Source organism: Sarcophilus harrisii, chromosome 4, assembly GCF_902635505.1.
Source record: "Sarcophilus harrisii chromosome 4, mSarHar1.11, whole genome shotgun sequence".
Taxonomy (NCBI): Eukaryota; Metazoa; Chordata; class Mammalia; order Dasyuromorphia; family Dasyuridae; genus Sarcophilus; species Sarcophilus harrisii.
In genome coordinates, this window is record NC_045429.1 from 336,322,560 (window position 1) to 336,339,907 (window position 17,348).

Genomic DNA, 17,348 nt, shown 5'->3' on the forward strand with positions numbered 1-17,348 from the left:
TATTTTGCAGGCTAACAGAATTTATTTCAAATTAATAGAGAATACTTAAGAATAAATAAAAGAGGAGAAAATTAAGGGGATAGAAAAATTGTCCAAATAAAAAGCAGTTGGACAATATTTTGTTCCATGTAAGGTGTTTTTGAAGATTAAGATGCTGTGGAAAATTTGATCTTCAGTTTATGGATTCTCTTAATCTATGGAAGGATTTGAATTTTTTTAAAATGTATCTTCAAAGCAGGAAAGATTAAGGCATGCTATCAATTGTCTTTCAACCTCCTTCATAATCTTCATGACTCTACAGATGTTCTATTCAACTTATATCAATTTCTTTGTAAACCATAGATCCTAGTTCTCAGCAAGTGGGCTCACAGCAGTAGCAGCAGCAGGCTGGACGGCAGCAAGACTGTCCACAGTAGGATGGGCGGCAACAAGAAGCCTGGGCATGGTGCAGCTGGCAGCAAGATGGGGGGATGCAGCTGACCACACAGCAAGGTGGCAGGCAAGTACCCTCAACTCTGCAGTCTGGGCGGCACCACCTGGTGCGGCAGCTCACGCATCCGCAGCATGGGGGCTGGTAACACCTGGTTGTGCAAGTGGTCTCACAAGGAGGTGCACAGCCAGCCCCAGAGCCAAACCCAGAGCTAAACCCAGAGCCAAACCCACAGCCTCCCTGTTGGCAGCAACTGGACCCACAGCTGTCTTGGCAGCAGCTAGATCCACAGTTTCCCTCCATAGAACAGCTGGGGAAGCCACAGAAGCTGGTGGAGCAGGAGTTGCAGCAGGCCATGGTGTCTGAAAATCAGTTTCTTGTTGTCTAGTAAAGAGAAGTTCCTGAAATGTGATTGTCTTTTGTCCCATGAGCTCTTTATATATACCTCCACTTGCTGTATTTACCAAATATTTGGCATTTTTTCCTTGTTGCCAGCTGCATAGTGAATCTCTGATTGGCTAATACCAAGGTATTATGAAAATCATAAATAGCATTTTTAAAAATCACCTTGGTTTAATTAAGTCTAATTAAATCTATTCTTTGTTCTGTGGGATAAGTTTGAGGTTTTCTATCCACTGAGTCCTGTCATTAAAAGGCTAATCTCAACCCTCTCTTTGTGTAAATGAAGATATCTCATGACAGAATGACTGGATCACAATTTTTGAGCTCATATTATTGTCTTTTCATTTCATTTCATTTCTTTTTTTTTTCTTTTCCTTTCCTTTTCTCCTCTTTTCTTTTTTTTCCCCAGAGGTAGCTCTGTTGTTTTATTGGTGTCATTGACTCAAAGATTGGGAACCCCTCTGTGGACCCAGATGAGCAACTTTACTATAACTTACTTTTTATGTAAAAAATGTCCATATTAGTCATTTTGTACAAGAAGACTTGAATAAAAGAAAAAGAAAGTGATAAATAGCATGCTTTAGCCTGTATTCAAACAATATCAGTTTTTTTTTTTTCCTTTGGAGGCAGATAGAGGCATCATTATTTCTTTAGAATTGTCATAGATCATTGTTATTGCAGAGAATAGCTATCATTCACAATTCTTCATTGAACAATATGGCTTCACTTTTTAATCAGATCATGTAAGTTTTTTCAGGTTTTTCTGAAATCATTCTGCTTGTCATTTCTCATAACACAATAATATTCTATTACCATATCTTGTTTAGCTATTCTCCAGTTGATAGGTATTTCCAGTTCTTAGACACCACAAAAAAAGGAGCTGCTATTAATATTTTTGTACAAATAGGCTCTTTCCATGTCTTTGGGACATAGATCTAGTAGTACTATTACTGGATCAAAGGGCATGCACAGTTTTATAGCCCTTTGGGCATAGTATAACTTACATTTTTAATAGAGTTGTCTGGGGGCACTCAAGTTAAGTCACTAACCAGTGGTCATACTACTAGTATGTATCAATGAATGGCTGTAATTCCTGGGGCCACTGTGAGTCAATCAAATAGTATTTATTAAATACTTATTCTATTATAGACAGACTTTAGCAGATAGTGGAAGATAGAAAAGTCTTTTTTGCTATGGTCCAAGAGTAAGATGTGAATGAAAGGCCAAGTAACAACTTACTATATTGCAAGCACTGTTGTAAGTGCTAGGGCTACAAAGCAAGAACAAAAACAGGCCATGATGTTAGAGAACTCACAGTCTAAGAAAGGAGACACTATGCAAACAACAATATACAAATGAGTTATAGAAGGATAAACTGGGAGTGGTCTCTGAGGGAAGGCATTATGGTTAAAGTGGACTGGGAAAACTTCTTGCTGAAGGTGTGACTTTATCTGAGTCTTAAAAGAAGTCAGGGAAGCTAGGAGGTAAAGATGAAGAGGGAGAAAGTTCTAACCATGGGGAATAGCTACTGGAAATGTTCAGATTTCGGAGATGGAAGACTGCATGCCAGAAAAAAGGTAGGAGCTTTGTTCCAGATTGCTGATAACCTTGGGTCACTACCTCCTCACAGCGATTCAAGAACCTTTTATGGTCTGTTCTGTGCGATGCTTCCCTGTTACCTTCCCTAGTCCCATCACTCAAAGACTTGTGACCCTCATATTTCCCTTCTTCCCACGGAGTCCATATTCCCTTGGGAGCTTATCTCTCTCATTGTCCTTTATGCCTCTGTTGACCCAATGTGACCCGCTCACCCATGCCACAATTCATCTGAAATAAATTCTAGGTAGAATTTAAAGCCAAAGTGAGTTTTCTATCTACCATCCAGTGCTTCTTGTCCTTTTTTGGTCATATATATTTTATGATATTTATAAAAATGTATATGGACATTTTCTATATTTTTTTGTTCTCTCCAGAAGAACTGTCTTAAGGACTATACATATAGCTGAGAAAGTGCAATTTTTAAAGTTTATTTAATTTACATTTTAAGTTCTGAACTATTTCCCTCCTCTCCTGCACTAGAGAAGATCATCATTTCATTCACATGTGTATATATAAATAGATATATATTTATGCATACATATGTATATGTTTATATTATATGAAATCATATTGTGCATACTTCTCTTTATCAGGTTTTTTTCTTGGAAGTGAAGAGCCTTTTCCTTCATTGGGCCTTTGTAGTTAATTTGAATATTTATAATACTCAGAATATTTTAGTTATTCAGTTATTGTTCAAATAATATTGCTGTTATTGTATATATCATTCTCTTGGTTCTACTCATATAATTCTTCATTATTTCATATAAGTCTTTCCATGTTTTTCCAAAATCAACAAGCTCATCATAGCACAGTAGTAGTTCATTACAATCAGAAAAAAATGTAATGTTGAGATTGAAATATGCTGCAGCACATAGCAGGACACATAAAATTCCAGAAGTATATATTTATTTGCTCTCAGCTTTATCAAGTTGTATGATTCTTAAAGCTTGTGATTGTCAGTCTGTACTTGATTTATGAATCAATTCAGTTTAATTTAAAAAAATATAGAAAAATCTAATATGTACCAACCCTGTGTTCAGTGCTAGGGATTCAAACACAAAAATTAAATGGTCTTCATCCTCCTGAAACTTAGGATGGATTGAGATCCAGATAAGTAAATATAAGATATATGTATGTCTACAAAGCAATTTTATAAGATTTGGGGTGGCACTAACAACTGGGGAAATCAGAGAAAGGTTTCTACAGAAGGAGGCAGTACTTGATCTGAGATTTGGGTGAGACAAGATATATCTAGAGGGCAAAGTGAGAAGGGAGAACATTTTAGACTTGGGGACACAGGCTGTCCAAACCACAGGAAGAGGAAATGTAATGATGTGAATGGAGAATAGCAAGACTGAAATAATATAAATTCTGAAAAGGGGCAGTTGGATAAATTGTGGAAGAACATTAAAAGAGAAGCAAAGATATTTGTATTTTATCCAAGAAGCAAGAACAAAACTTTTTGAGTTGGAAAGTAATCTGTTTCTGTGCTCTAGAGGAGATTGTCACTTAGGATGCTACGTAGAGGATGGGTTGAAGATAAATAAAAATAAGGACATTAGAAAAAGGGATGATTTTTTGGGGGGGAATGAATAAATTTCATTTTGGACACATTGAATTTGAGACCTCTTGGTGGAGAAATCCAATAATTCATTGGTAATGGACAATTTCAACAAAACTTATGAGGGATAATGAATATCTGAACCAGAATGGTAGCTATTGGAGGATCTCAAGAAAAGGAAATGGATACCAAGGTATACTGCAGTGGTAAGACTGCCAAGATTCAACAACACATTGAATGTAAAGGATGAGTGAGAATGAAGAGTTGAGGATGACTTAGATGTTGGTAATCTGGGTGACAGATTAAAAAAAAAGTAGTTAGAAATCATCTTCACCTGAAAAGCTGACATTTTCAATAATAAAGTTTTCCTGAGTTTCACTTGCATACCATCAACTGCCTATTGGATGTCCCCACCTAAATGTCTTAAAGACATCTGGAATTCAGTATATTCTAAAATAAAATTTACCATTTCCTCCCAAAACTAGCTCTTTTCATAACTTTATTTCCATTCTGTGCAACACAATCCTTCAAGTCAAGTTCTCAATTTCAGAATTATCTTTGAATTTTCTTTCTTACCCCTTAAATCACTGATGTTGTCAAATCCCTGTTTAATAAGTCTTTTATTTATTCCCTTCTCTCCACCCATGTGATCCTACCTTCTTCTCACCACTTTAGTCAGTAAATATTTAAGTATACTTAGCACTTGGTTGAGGGGAGAGAGAGAAGGCTCCTTCCTGAGTAGAAATCACACCATGGGCCAGGAATGCAGTGACCACACCTTTGGATTATACCACCTTAGAAGCATTGAAAACTTATAGAACCCCAGACCTAGCTCTGAAAATATCAGCACAAAAACCTAAAACTTGTTAGAGTGTCTTTCTTTTTCACCTTTAACATAAAGTTCATAGTAAAAAAAAAAAAAAAAAAAAGGGTACAAAATGAGCAAATAATAGCAACAGCAGCAGCAGCAATGATAACAATAACCAAGAAATTCACCATCAAAAGCTACTATGGTAGCAGGGAAAATCAAGACACACACTTAGAAGAAGATAACAATGTCAAAATAGCTATAAGCAAAGCCTTAAAGGAAAAATAGTGTGAACGTGACACAAGTCCAATAAAATGCCTGGAAAAGTTCAAAATGAATTTTTAAAAACTCAAATAAGAAAACAGAAGAATAATTAGGAATTAAAATGAGAGTGATGAAAGAAAATTATGAAAAGAGAGTCAGCAATTGGGTCAAAGAGGCACAAACAAATAAAGAAAATGAAGCATTAAAAAGCAGAATTGGCCAAATGACAAAGTATAAAAATTCACTGAAAATAAGAATTCCTGATAGAGAATTGGACAAATGGGAAAAAGTACAAAAATTCACTTAAGTAAATAAATCCTTAAAAATAGAATTGTACAAGCTAATGACTTTATGAAACATCAAGAAACAATAAAAAAAAGTTAAAAGAATAATAAATAAAAGAAAATGTGAAATATCTCGTTGAAAAGAAATTGATCTGAAAAATAGATCAAGGAGAAATAAATGGGGGAAAATAGAATAGATAAATATACAAAGCAAGTAATTATAACTTTGAATGTGAATGGGATGAACTCATCCATAAAATGAGGATATAGCAGAATGGCTTAGAACCAGAATTCAACAATAAATAGTTTATAAAAAACAAACTTGAAACAGATACACTGAGTAAATATAAATTGCTGGAGAAGAATCTTTATGCTGCAGCTGAAATTAAAAAAAAAAAACAGGGGTAGCAATCATGATCTCAGATAAAGGAATGCGAAAGTAGATCTAATCAAAAGAAATAAGCAGGGAAACTGCAATTTACTAAATAGTACCATAGACATATGAAGTAATATCAATAATAAACATATTCACCAAATGAAGTATTATTTAAATTCTTTAGGAAAAAGTTAAATGAGGAAGAAATAGGTAATAAAAGTATGCTAGTGGGGAACCTCTACTTCGCTTGTCAGAATTAGATAAATCTAATCAGAAAATAAATTAGAAAAAAGTTAAGAAGATGAATGGAATTTTAGAAAAGTTAGATATGACAAACTTCAAGAGAAAAATGAAAGGGAGCAGAAAAGAATATATCTTTTTCTCAGCTGTACAATTCAAAAATTGATAATGAATTACATCACCAAAACCTCATAAATAAAAGCAAAGGAGCAGAAATAATAAATGCATCCTTTTTAAATACACAATGCAATAAATATGTTCAATAAAGCCTAAGGAAATATAGATAAAAATTAATTAGAAACTAATATTCTAATACTAAAGCAAAAGTGAGAAAAATGACAAAAAACAGAATAACTAATTTCATTAAAGATAATGATAATGAGAGACTGTATCAAAATTTATGGGACGCAGCCAAAGAAGTACTAAAGGGGAAATTTATATCTCTAAATGCTTATATAAATAAAATGGAGAAATAACAGATTAGTGAATTGGACATGAAATTAAAAAAAAACTAGAAAAAGATTAGTTTAAAAATCTCCAGTGAAACATTAACTTAAAAGCCCTGAAAATTAAATGAGAGATTAAACAAAATTGGAAGTAAGAAAGCCATTGAACTAAAAAATAAAAGTAAGAACTACTTTTAGGTAGATAAACTATTGTTTAATTGGTTTTTAAATTTTTAAAAAAATATTCATTTTTAAATTTAAATTTTATTTAATTTTTAAATTTATTTATTTTTATTTAATTTTAATTTTTAAATTAAATTTAATTTAAATTTTAAATTAAAAAAAAATATATATTAGTATAATAAAATAAAATAAAAATAAAAAATTTAAATGTAAAAAAATTTTAAAATTTTTTAAAAAGAAAGAAAATCTAATAACCATCATAAAAAATGAAAAAAAGATGAATACATAATGAATGAAAATGAAGTTAAAACAATTATTAGCAGAAACTTTGCCAAATTATATGCCAATAAATTTGAAATCTAGGTGAAAGGCAGGAATATTTACAAAAATGTAAGTTGTCAAGATTAGCAGAAGAAGAAATAAAATATTTAAATATCTGTATCTTGGAAAAAATAAATTGAACAAATCATAACTGAACTACTTAAGAAAAAATTCCTAGGACCAGATAGTCACAAGTAAATTCTATGAAACACTTAAAAAAAACAATCCATTCCAATGCTATAAACTATATGAGAAAAAAAAAAGATAAATAAAAAAACCTCAGTAAATTCCTTGTATGACTCAAATACACTGATATCTAAATCAGCAAGAGTGAAAATAAAGAAATATGTGGATAAATTTTCCTAATGAATATTGACCCAAAACTTTTCCTTCTTATTCATTCATTCATTTATTCATTCACTTATTTATTTATTTAAAGGTTTTTATTTACAAAACATATGCATAGGTAATTTTTCAACATTGATCCTTGAAAAACCTTCTGTTTCAAATTTTCCCCTTCTTTCCCTCACCCTCTCCCCTGGAAGACATGTAGTCTAATACATGTTAAATATGTTAAAATATATGTTTACATATTTATAAGTTTATCTTGCTGCACAAGAAAAATTGGATCAAAAAGGAAAAAAAAACCTGAGAAAGAAAACAAAATGCAAGCAAACAACAACAGGAAAGAGTGAAAATGCTATGTTGTGGTTCACACTCAATTCCCACAGTCTTCTCTCTGGGTGTAGATGGCTCTCTTCATCATGGAACAATTGGAACTGCTTTGGATCACCTCATTGTTGAAAAGATCCATGTCTATCAGAATTGATCATTGTTTCGTCTTGTTGTTGCCATGTATAATGATCTCCTGGTTCTGCTCATTTCACTTAGTATCAGTTCATGTAAGTCTCTCCAGGACTCTCTAAAATTATCCTCCTGATAGTTTCTTTAGAACAATAGTATTCCATAATATTCATATACCATAACTTATGCAGCCATTCTCCAACTGATGGACATCCACTCACTTTCTTGCCACTACAAAAAGGGCCATCACAAACATTTTTGCCCATGTGGGTCCCTTTCCCTCCTTTAAAATCTCTTTGGGATACAAGTTCAGTAGAAACATTGCTGGATCACAGGGTATGTATGCACAGTGTGATGGCCTTTTGGGCATAGTTCCAAATTGCTCTCCAGAATGGTTGAATCAGTTCACTATTCCACCAATAATGTATAAGTGTCCCAGTTTTTCCATATCCCCTCCAATATTTGTCATTATCTTTTCCTGTCATTTCAACCAATCTGAGAGGTACGTAGTGTATCTCAGAGTTGTCTTAACTTGTATTTCTCTGATCAATAGTGATTTGGAGCACCTTTTCATATGATTAGTTTATCTTTTTTTTTATCATATTAGTCATATGATTTCAATTTCTTCATCTGAAAATTGACACAAAACTTTCAAAGAAAATATTAGCAAGGAGATTACATCAATATATCACATATATTCCAACATAGTTGGAAAGTCACAGATATAAAAAACCTCATACAAATCAGCATTTCTATATACTACCAACAAAGTTTAGCAACAAGGGGTAGAAAGAAAAATTCCATTTAAAATAAATGCAGACAAAATAAAATACTTGGGAATCCACCTGCTAAAACAAACCCAGAAGCTATATGAACACAATTACAAAACACTTTTCACTCTAATAAAGTCAAATCTTAACAACTAGAAAAAATATGAATTTCTCATGGGTAAGTCAAATCAATTTAACTAAAATTTCAATTCTGCTTGAATTAATTTATTTATTCAATACCATATCAATCAAACTTCCAAAATTATTTTATAGTGCTAGAAAAATAATAATCAAATTCATCTAGAATAACAAAAAGTCAACAATATCAAGGAAGTCAATGAAAAAAATGTAAAAAAAGGTGACCTAGCAGTATCAGATTTCTTTCTCTTTTTTTTGAGAGTATTATTATGTATTCTGTATTCAAACTTTCCTGATCAACTCATTATGTTTCTCCAAAGTCCAGTATTTGAAAATCAAATTTTCCATTCAACTCTGGTTTTTTCATCATGAATGATTGAAAATCTGGTTTTATTGAATGACCACCTTTTCCTCTGATGATTATATTTAGTTTTGCTAGGTAGGTGATTGTTGGTTGCAATCCTAGCTCCAGTATTCTCTGGAATATCATATTCCAAGACTTCTAGTTCTTTAATGTAGAAGCTGCTAAATCTTGTATTATTCTGACTGTGGCTCCACAGTTCTTGAATTTGTTTCTTTTGGGATGCTTGCACTATATTTTCCTTGACCTGGAAGTTCTAGAATTTGGCTTTAATATTTAAGGAGTTTTCATTTTGGGCTCTCTTTCAAGAGGTGACTGGTGGATTCTTTCAATTTCTATTTTACCCTTTGGTTCTAGAATATCAGAACAGTTTTCCTTGATAATTTTTTGAAAGATGATGTTCAGGGTCTTTTTTTGATCATAACTTTCAGGCACACCAGTAATTTTAAAATTATCTCTTCTGTATTTATTTTCCAGGTCAGTTGTTTTTTGAAAGAGATATTTCACATTTTTTTCTATTCTTCATTTTTTGGTTGTGTTTTATTGTATCTTTATTTCTCATAAAGTCATTAGCTTCCATTTGTTCAATTCTATTTTTGAAAGAATTATTATTCTCAGTGAGCTTCTGTACCTTCTTTCTTAATTGGCCAATTTTGCTTTTTAAGGCATTTCTCTCGTCATTAGTTTTTTATATTTTTCTTTTGCACCTCTCTCAATTCTTTCTCCATTTTTTCTCAGTCTCTCTTACTTGATTTTCAAAGTCCCCTTTGTGCTCTTCTGTAGCTTGAACCCAATTTGTATTTTTCTTGGAGGCTTTGGATTTAGGAGCTTTGACTTTGTTATCATCTTCTTAGTGTGTGTTTTGATCTTCCTTACTGTCATAATAACTTTCAGTGGTCAGAAACTTTTTTGTTGTGTGCTCATTTTCCTAGCCTATTACTTAGCTTTTAACTCTTTTTTAAAGCAGGGCTCTGTTTCCAGGATGGAGGGTGCACTGTCCCAAATTTCAGGAGTTTTGTGCAGCTGTTTTCAGAGATCCTTCTAAGAATCTGACACAAGCACTCTTTTCTGTCCTGGAAGTATTGTAGCTGTAATATCTAGTGTGTTTTCCAGGGCTGGGGCTCTGCTGACTTTATACTATCCTGGGTCTGCACAACAAACTCCCACTCCATTGCCACAGACCCTATCCATTGACCTTCCCAGTCCTCCTTAATGTCTCTGGGCTGAGGTCCAGAAGCCTCCAGCATTGCTGCTGATTCAGAGGTTCCACCTTGCTGACACTGGGGTCTGGGTTGGAACTGGAGCTAGGGCTGGAACAGCACTGGAATTATGTTCTGGGCTCCTACTCTGGTTCTAAAGAGCTTTTCTGCTGATCTCCCAGGTCCTCTTTGGTGTCTCTGGGCTAAGAGGTCTGGTAGCCCCAGGACTGCTGCTGATTCAGAGGTCCAGCCAGGCCAGACTGGGTTGGGGCTGTGCAGACACTCCTAGCCTTGTGTCACAGACCTTTTCTGCTGAGCTTCTAAATTGTCTTTCATTGGAAAATACTCCAATCCATCTTTTTGGGTGTTCTAATGTTCTAATTTTCTTTTAAATCATTATTTAAACGAATTTGGAGCAGTTTAGGGGAGAGGTTGTACAAGTTTCTGCCTTTGGTAGGCTGAAAACAGAGAAAGAAAATTATAGACCAATCTCCCTAATGAATATTGATGCTAAAATCTTAAATAAGATATTAGCAAAAAGACTACAGAAAATCATCTCCAAGATAATACACTATGATCAAGTAGGATTTATACCAGGAATGCAGGGCTGGTTCAATATTAGGAAAACTATCAATATAATTGGCCATGTTAATAACCAAATTAACAAAAACCATATGATCATCTCAATAGATGCAGAAAAAGCATTTGATAAAATCCAACATCCATTCCTATTAAAAACACTTGAGAGTATAGGAATAAATGGACTTTTCCTTAAAATAATCAGCAGCATCTATATAAAACCATCAGTAAGCATCATATGTAATGGAGACAAACTGCAACCACTCCCAATAAGATCTGGAGTGAAACAAGGTTGCCCACTATCACCGTTACTATTTAATATTGTATTAGAAACACTAGCTATAGCAATAAGAGCTGAGAAAGAGATTAAAGGAATAAGAATAGGCAATGAGGAAGCCAAATTATCACTCTTTGCCGATGACATGATGGTATACTTAGAGAACCCCAGAGATTCTGCTAAAAAGTTATTAGAAATAATCCACAACTTTAGCAAAGTTGCTGGTTATAAAATAAACCCACATAAGTCATCAGCATTCTTATATATCACTAACAAAATCCAACAGTCAGAGTTACAAAGAGAAATTCCATTTAAAGTAACTACTGATAATATAAAATATTTAGGAATCTATCTGCCAAGGGAAAATCAGAAACTTTATGAGCAAAATTACAGACCACTTTTCACACAAATTAAGTCTGATCTAACCAATTGGAAAAATATTAAATGCTCTTGGATAGGGCGAGCAAATATAATAAAGATGACAATATTACCTAAACTAATCTATTTATTTAGCGCTATACCAATCAGACTCCCAAAAAACTATTTTAATGACCTAGAAAAAATAACAACAAAGTTCATATGGAAAAACAAAAGGTCAAGAATTTCAAGGGAATTAATGAAAAAAAAATCAAATGATGGTGGCTTAGCTGTACCAGATCTAAAATTATATTATAGAGCAGCAGTTACCAAAACTATTTGGTATTGGCTAAGGAATAGATTAGTTGATCAGTGGAATAGATTAGGTTCAAGGGATAAAACAGTCAACAAATATAGCAACCTAGTCTTTGACAAACCCAAAGATCCCAGCTTTTGGGATAAGAACTTACTGTTTGATAAAAATTGCTGGGAAAATTGGAAACTAATATGGCAGAAACTAGGCATTGATCCATACTTAACGCCGTACACCAAGATAAGGTCAAAATGGGTTCATGACCTAGGCATAAAGAATGAAATTATTAATAAATTAGAGGAACATAGGATAGTTTACCTCTCAGACCTGTGGAAGGGGAAGGTCTTTATGACCAAAGCAGAACTAGAGATCATTACTGATCACAAAATAGAAAATTTCGATTATACCAAACTGAAAAGTTTTTGTACAAACAAAACTAATGCAGACAAGATTAGAAGGGAAGCAATAAACTGGGAAAATATTTTTACAGTCAAAGGTTCTGATAAAGGCCTCATTTCCAAAATATATAGAGAATTAACTCTAATTTATAAAAAATCAAGCCATTCTCCAATTGAAAAATGGTCAAAGGATATGAACAGACAATTCTCAGATGAAGAAATTGAAACTATTTCTAGTCATATGAAAAGATGCTCCAAGTCATTATTAATCAGAGAAATGCAAATTAAGACAACTCTAAGATACCACTACACACCTGTCAGATTGGCTAAGATGACAGGAAAAAATAATGATGATTGTTGGAGGGGATGTGGGAAAACTGGGACATTGATTCATTGTTGGTGGAGTTGTGAACGAATCCAACCATTTTGGAGAGTAGTTTGGAACTATGCTCAAAAAGTTATCAAACTGTGCATACCCTTTGATCCAGCAGTGTTACTACTGGGATTATATCCCAAAGAGATTATAAAGAAGGGAAAGGGACCTGTATGTGCACGAATGTTTGTGGCAGCCCTTTTTGTAGTGGCTAGAAACTGGAAACTGAATGGATGTCCATCAGTTGGAGAATGGCTGAATAAATTGTGGTATATGAAAATTATGGAATATTACTGTTCTGTAAGAAATGACCAACAGGATGATTTCAGAAAGGCCTGGAGAGACTTACACGAACTGATGCTGAGTGAAATGAGCAGGACCAGGAGATCATTATATACTTCAACAACAATACTATATGATGACCAGTTCTGATGGACCTGGCCATCCTCAGCAACGAGATCAACCAAATCATTTCTAATGGAGCAGTAATGAACTGAACTAGCTATACCCAGAAAAAGAACTCTGGGAGATGACTAAAAACCATTACATTGAATTCCCAATCCCTATATTTATGCACACCTGCATTTTTGATTTCCTTCACAAGCTAATTGTACAATATTTCAGAGTCTGATTCTTTTTGTACAGCAAAATAACGTTTTGGTCATGTATACTTATTGTGTATCTAATTTATATTTTAATATATTTAACATCTACTGGTCATCCTGCCATCTAGGGGAGGGGGTGGGGGGGTAAGAGGTGAAAAATTGGAACAAGAGGTTTGGCAATTGTTAATGCTGTAAAGTTACCCATGTATATATCCTGTAAATAAAAGGCTATTAAAAAAAAAAAAAAACAAGTTTCTGCCTTTACTCCATCATCTTGGCTCCACCTCTCAGATTTCTTTCCTTTAAAAAAAATAAATTTCTTTTATTTTGAACTTAGATACAAAATGAGAAAAGAAAAGGAAAAAAAAAGCATTGCCATGTATGAAGCAGACTGTAAGAGGATTCTATGTATAGCAATAAATTTCCATTTCAAGCAAACCTATATAATAAATATGACATTTTGTTTGGTTTTCTTTTATTATTTGCTGTGAATTTTTTACTTTATTTTTTCCCTTTCCATCCTAAAAAGGGTTATAATTAAGCATGGCTCATGCATATACTTAGATAATTATAAACATACACACATACACACACATATACATTCATACACATATATGTAAGATCATACTATTTTTTATTTATACCTGTCATCTGTTTCTCAGAAGGTGGACAGGACCTTCCATCATAGGTCCAAATATTTCCATGTTAATATAAATCAACTAGTTCATCAATTTTTATGCCACTGCTGTATTCCAACCCACTTACATCCTATCTAATAGATTGTCTATGAAAGTTCTCCCTTCCCCAATTTTCTGCATTCCTTCTATTCTATAGATTATTTTAAATTAGAATTTATTGATCTCATTGAATTTTATATTGCCTAGATTTCTCCTTTTATCCATCCCTCTATATTCTTGGAAAACTTTTTTTTTTTTTAAAAGCCTAATTTTTTACAAAGAGTAAGTAAGAAATTTGTCCTTTGTCCTAGAAGAGAACCATGGCATCAGGGAAATGATGCTGTGACTTGCAAGTGAATTGGATTTAAATGGGGAAGGGAGCTGTGCAAGGTCACCTGAATCATTTTTCCTTCCAGAGCCATCTATGTCCAATGGCAAAATATAAATCAAGATGACTGGAAATGGTTCTGGAGTCCCTTTTTAGCATGTTCTTTTTGATATTTCTAACAAGGAACTTCACTACAAAATTTGCTTATATTTGCTTTTCTTTGAGAAGAAATTTTAGCATATAAGATAGAGAATTGACTTTTGAAATTCCAAGACATAGGTTCAGGACCTACACTAGGTTACGTGATGCTAAGTAAGTCATTGCCCTCTTAATGCTGTAGATAGCTTTTCAATATTTTAAATTGAAGAGAAGATGCTGATTACTTTTGATAGAAGTTTCCATATCTGATCTGCTATTGATAGAAACTGTTTCTTCTTTTACAAGTTCTCTCTATCCATGAAATCACAAGTCTACTTCCTATTCTTTTATCGCTTTAAAGAGAATGTATGGGTGTATGGGGAGTGGTTTTTATTTTGGGGGAAAAACCCTAGTAATATAAAAATATATAACATTTCTCTAGTAGCTTAAGGTTTGCAAAGTTTTTTTTAATGATCTCATTTAATACTAACAATAATACTGTGAGATAAATGCTACCAGCATTTTTACTCCAATTTACAAATAAGGAAACTGAGGCCAATAGCTATTAAATGATTGTGCTCAGGTCTTTATTGTTAGTAGGGCAGCTAGATGGCAGAGTAGATAGAGTGACTGGCATGGAGTCAGCAAGACAAATTTACTTGAATTTAGATCTATGCTCAGACACTAGGCATTTGATTCTGGGAAAGTCACTCAATTCTGCGTGCCTCAGTTTCCTCATCTGTAAAATGATCTGGAGAAGGAAATGGCAAACCGCTCCAATATCTTTGCCATGAAAACTGCAAATGGGGTCATGAAATGTTGAAAAATAACTAAACAACTACATCTCTCTTCATTTTATTCTGTAAATTACCTGTGTACCTATTTTATCTCCACTTGCCTATAAACTTCATGAGGTCAGGGATTAGTCTTATTTCATCTAAGTATCCTTAGCTTATATTAGCTATATAGAATAGCTGTTTTACATTTTTAATATACTGATATTCTATCATAGTGTTCATTCAGAGACTTAAGAATAGGTCATAGTTAAAGAACTAATTCTTACAATGGATTGAGAACTGACCTTGGAGCCAGGGAGCCTTGGGTTAATCACCCATAGCTTGTGTGTATGCAATAAATGCCTAAGAAATATGTGTTAGATTGAATCTGGATTTTCATGAATTCTGTTTCTAATGTTCATTGAATAATGAGGAAAAAAGGCAAAAAAAAAAACCTAGCAGAAATTATATAATTTATTTTGGTTGAATTATCTTCTCTTCTTTTCAAGGTAAAGTGAGATTTGATAATCTAGAGAAAGAACAGTCAGATGGAAAAGAGATTTTCTCTGAAAAGAGGAAATTGGCTGTGAGATACTCAGCAAGGGGACCTTGGTGAGTAGTAAGAATATTTCCTAAAAGATTGTAAGCTCATGTAACTGGAGCGAGAGGTGGACAGGAAGTCTGAGACAATATCACTTCATTTATAGATCAGGAAACTGAGGCTCAGAGAAAAGAAATCAGGCATACAGGCACTTAGACACTGAGGCAGGTTCCAGTAGCAATCTTCATACTCTTGTATCACACAGAGACCTTCTTTTTCTGTATCCTGGACCATATCCATTTTTTCCTCTGGGAAATAGAAACTGAGTTGGAATAAGATTGAACAAAGATATATTCTTGGGAGCCCTGGGATAAGGAGTCAAAAGTTGTAGTAGTGTCCTTTATGAGCTAGGGGGTTGATGTCCTGGTTTTTAACAGGCAGGTTCTCAGCAGGTGGGCTCACAGCAGTAGCAGCAGCAGGCTGGACGGCAGCAAGACTGTCCACAGTAGGATGGGCGGCAGCAAGAAGCCTGGGCATGGTGCAGCTGGCAGCAAGATGGAGGAGTGCAGCTGACCACACAGCAAGGTGGCAGGCAAGTACCCTCAACTCTGCAGTCTGGGCGGCACCACCTGGTACGGCAGCTCTCACATCCGCAGCATGGGGGCTGGTAACACCTGGTTGTGCAAGTGGTCTCACAAGGAGGTGCACAGCCAGCCCCAGAGCCAATCCCGGAGCCAATCCCACAGCCACCCTGTTGGCAGCAGCAAGTCCCACAGCTGGTTCCACAACCTCCCTGTTGGCAGCAGCCGGTCCCACAGCTGTCTTGGCAACAGCTAGACCCACAGTTCCCCCCAGTAGAGCAACTGGGGAAACCACAGAAGCTGGTGGAGCAGGAGTTGCAACAGGCCATGGTGTCTGGAGGTTTCTGGCAAAGTGAAGTTTTTCAAATTCAAGTGTCCTCTTGTTTGTTGTACCTTTTATATGCTTTTCTTAGCTGTTGTTTAATAGCTCTTCCTTATTTTGATCTTAAACAATTTCCTTCTAAGACACTGATTGAACTATTAATAAAACTGTTCTGAAAGCTTTGCAAATTGATTGCATTTGTTTTATAATTAGGATTCAGCAGCAACATCTTCCTCTTCATCATCATCTTCATCATCATCCTCATCATCATTAGTGCCTATTATTGTTCACTAGATGCTCAGTCCCAGAGAAAGCAGGATATAGCTTTGCTCATGAAGTAGGGGTAGGGTACTTTTTTACTTTCAAAGGTGGATATTATTATCCAACATTAACCCTTTCAAATTTACTATGATTATATCCACTATGTTTGATAGATATGCCTGAATTAACCAGTACAACCAGTGTCCTCTTCTCTAAGGGAGCATCTTATTTTAGGCAATGAGGATTATGAGAAAAAGTCCTGGGAGTGGATGGTTAGGTGGTAATGTCACCTGTTGTGACATTGTCATTGTTACTTAGAAGCGCAGGAATAGGCTTTTACAGGATGGTGTAGTAGAAAGCATTGGAATCAGGAAAATTTGGGTTAAAGCCCTGACAGACACATAATATCTGTTTAACTATGACTAATACACAGTCTCTTTCCTCATCTGTTAAATAGGGATAATAAGCATCTTCACACAAGGTTGTTGTAAGGATCTAATGAAATATTTACTGGAGAAGGAAATGGCAAACTACTCCAGAATCTTTACCAGGAAAACCTCATGAACAATATTGGCAAGCAATGGTCCACAGAGTCACTAAGAGTGTGACACAACTTAATGACTGAACAACAACATA

General features: G+C 34.4%; 2 protein-coding genes across 2 annotated transcripts; both read right to left on the minus strand.

Moving 5' to 3' along the window:
* LOC100920471 (keratin-associated protein 1-4-like) lies at positions 1-1,401 on the minus strand. Its single transcript, XM_031966250.1, has one exon. It carries the CDS (start codon positions 785-787, stop codon positions 353-355), a length of 435 nt encoding a protein of 144 aa, XP_031822110.1. The 5' UTR covers positions 788-1,401; the 3' UTR covers positions 1-352.
* A 13,619-nt stretch (positions 1,402-15,020) lies between these two features.
* Positions 15,021-17,348, minus strand: LOC100920213 (keratin-associated protein 1-3-like). The gene has a single exon (XM_031966249.1). The coding sequence runs from the start codon at positions 16,456-16,458 to the stop codon at positions 15,994-15,996; it is 465 nt and encodes a 154-aa protein (XP_031822109.1). The 5' UTR covers positions 16,459-17,348; the 3' UTR covers positions 15,021-15,993.

Bases quoted from the DNA above. Each gene is read 5' to 3' on its own strand.
- LOC100920471 (XM_031966250.1), bottom strand. From the start codon at position 787: ATGGCCTGCTGCAACTCCTGCTCCACCAGCTTCTGTGGCTTCCCCAGC.
- LOC100920213 (XM_031966249.1), bottom strand. From the start codon at position 16,458: ATGGCCTGTTGCAACTCCTGCTCCACCAGCTTCTGTGGTTTCCCCAGT.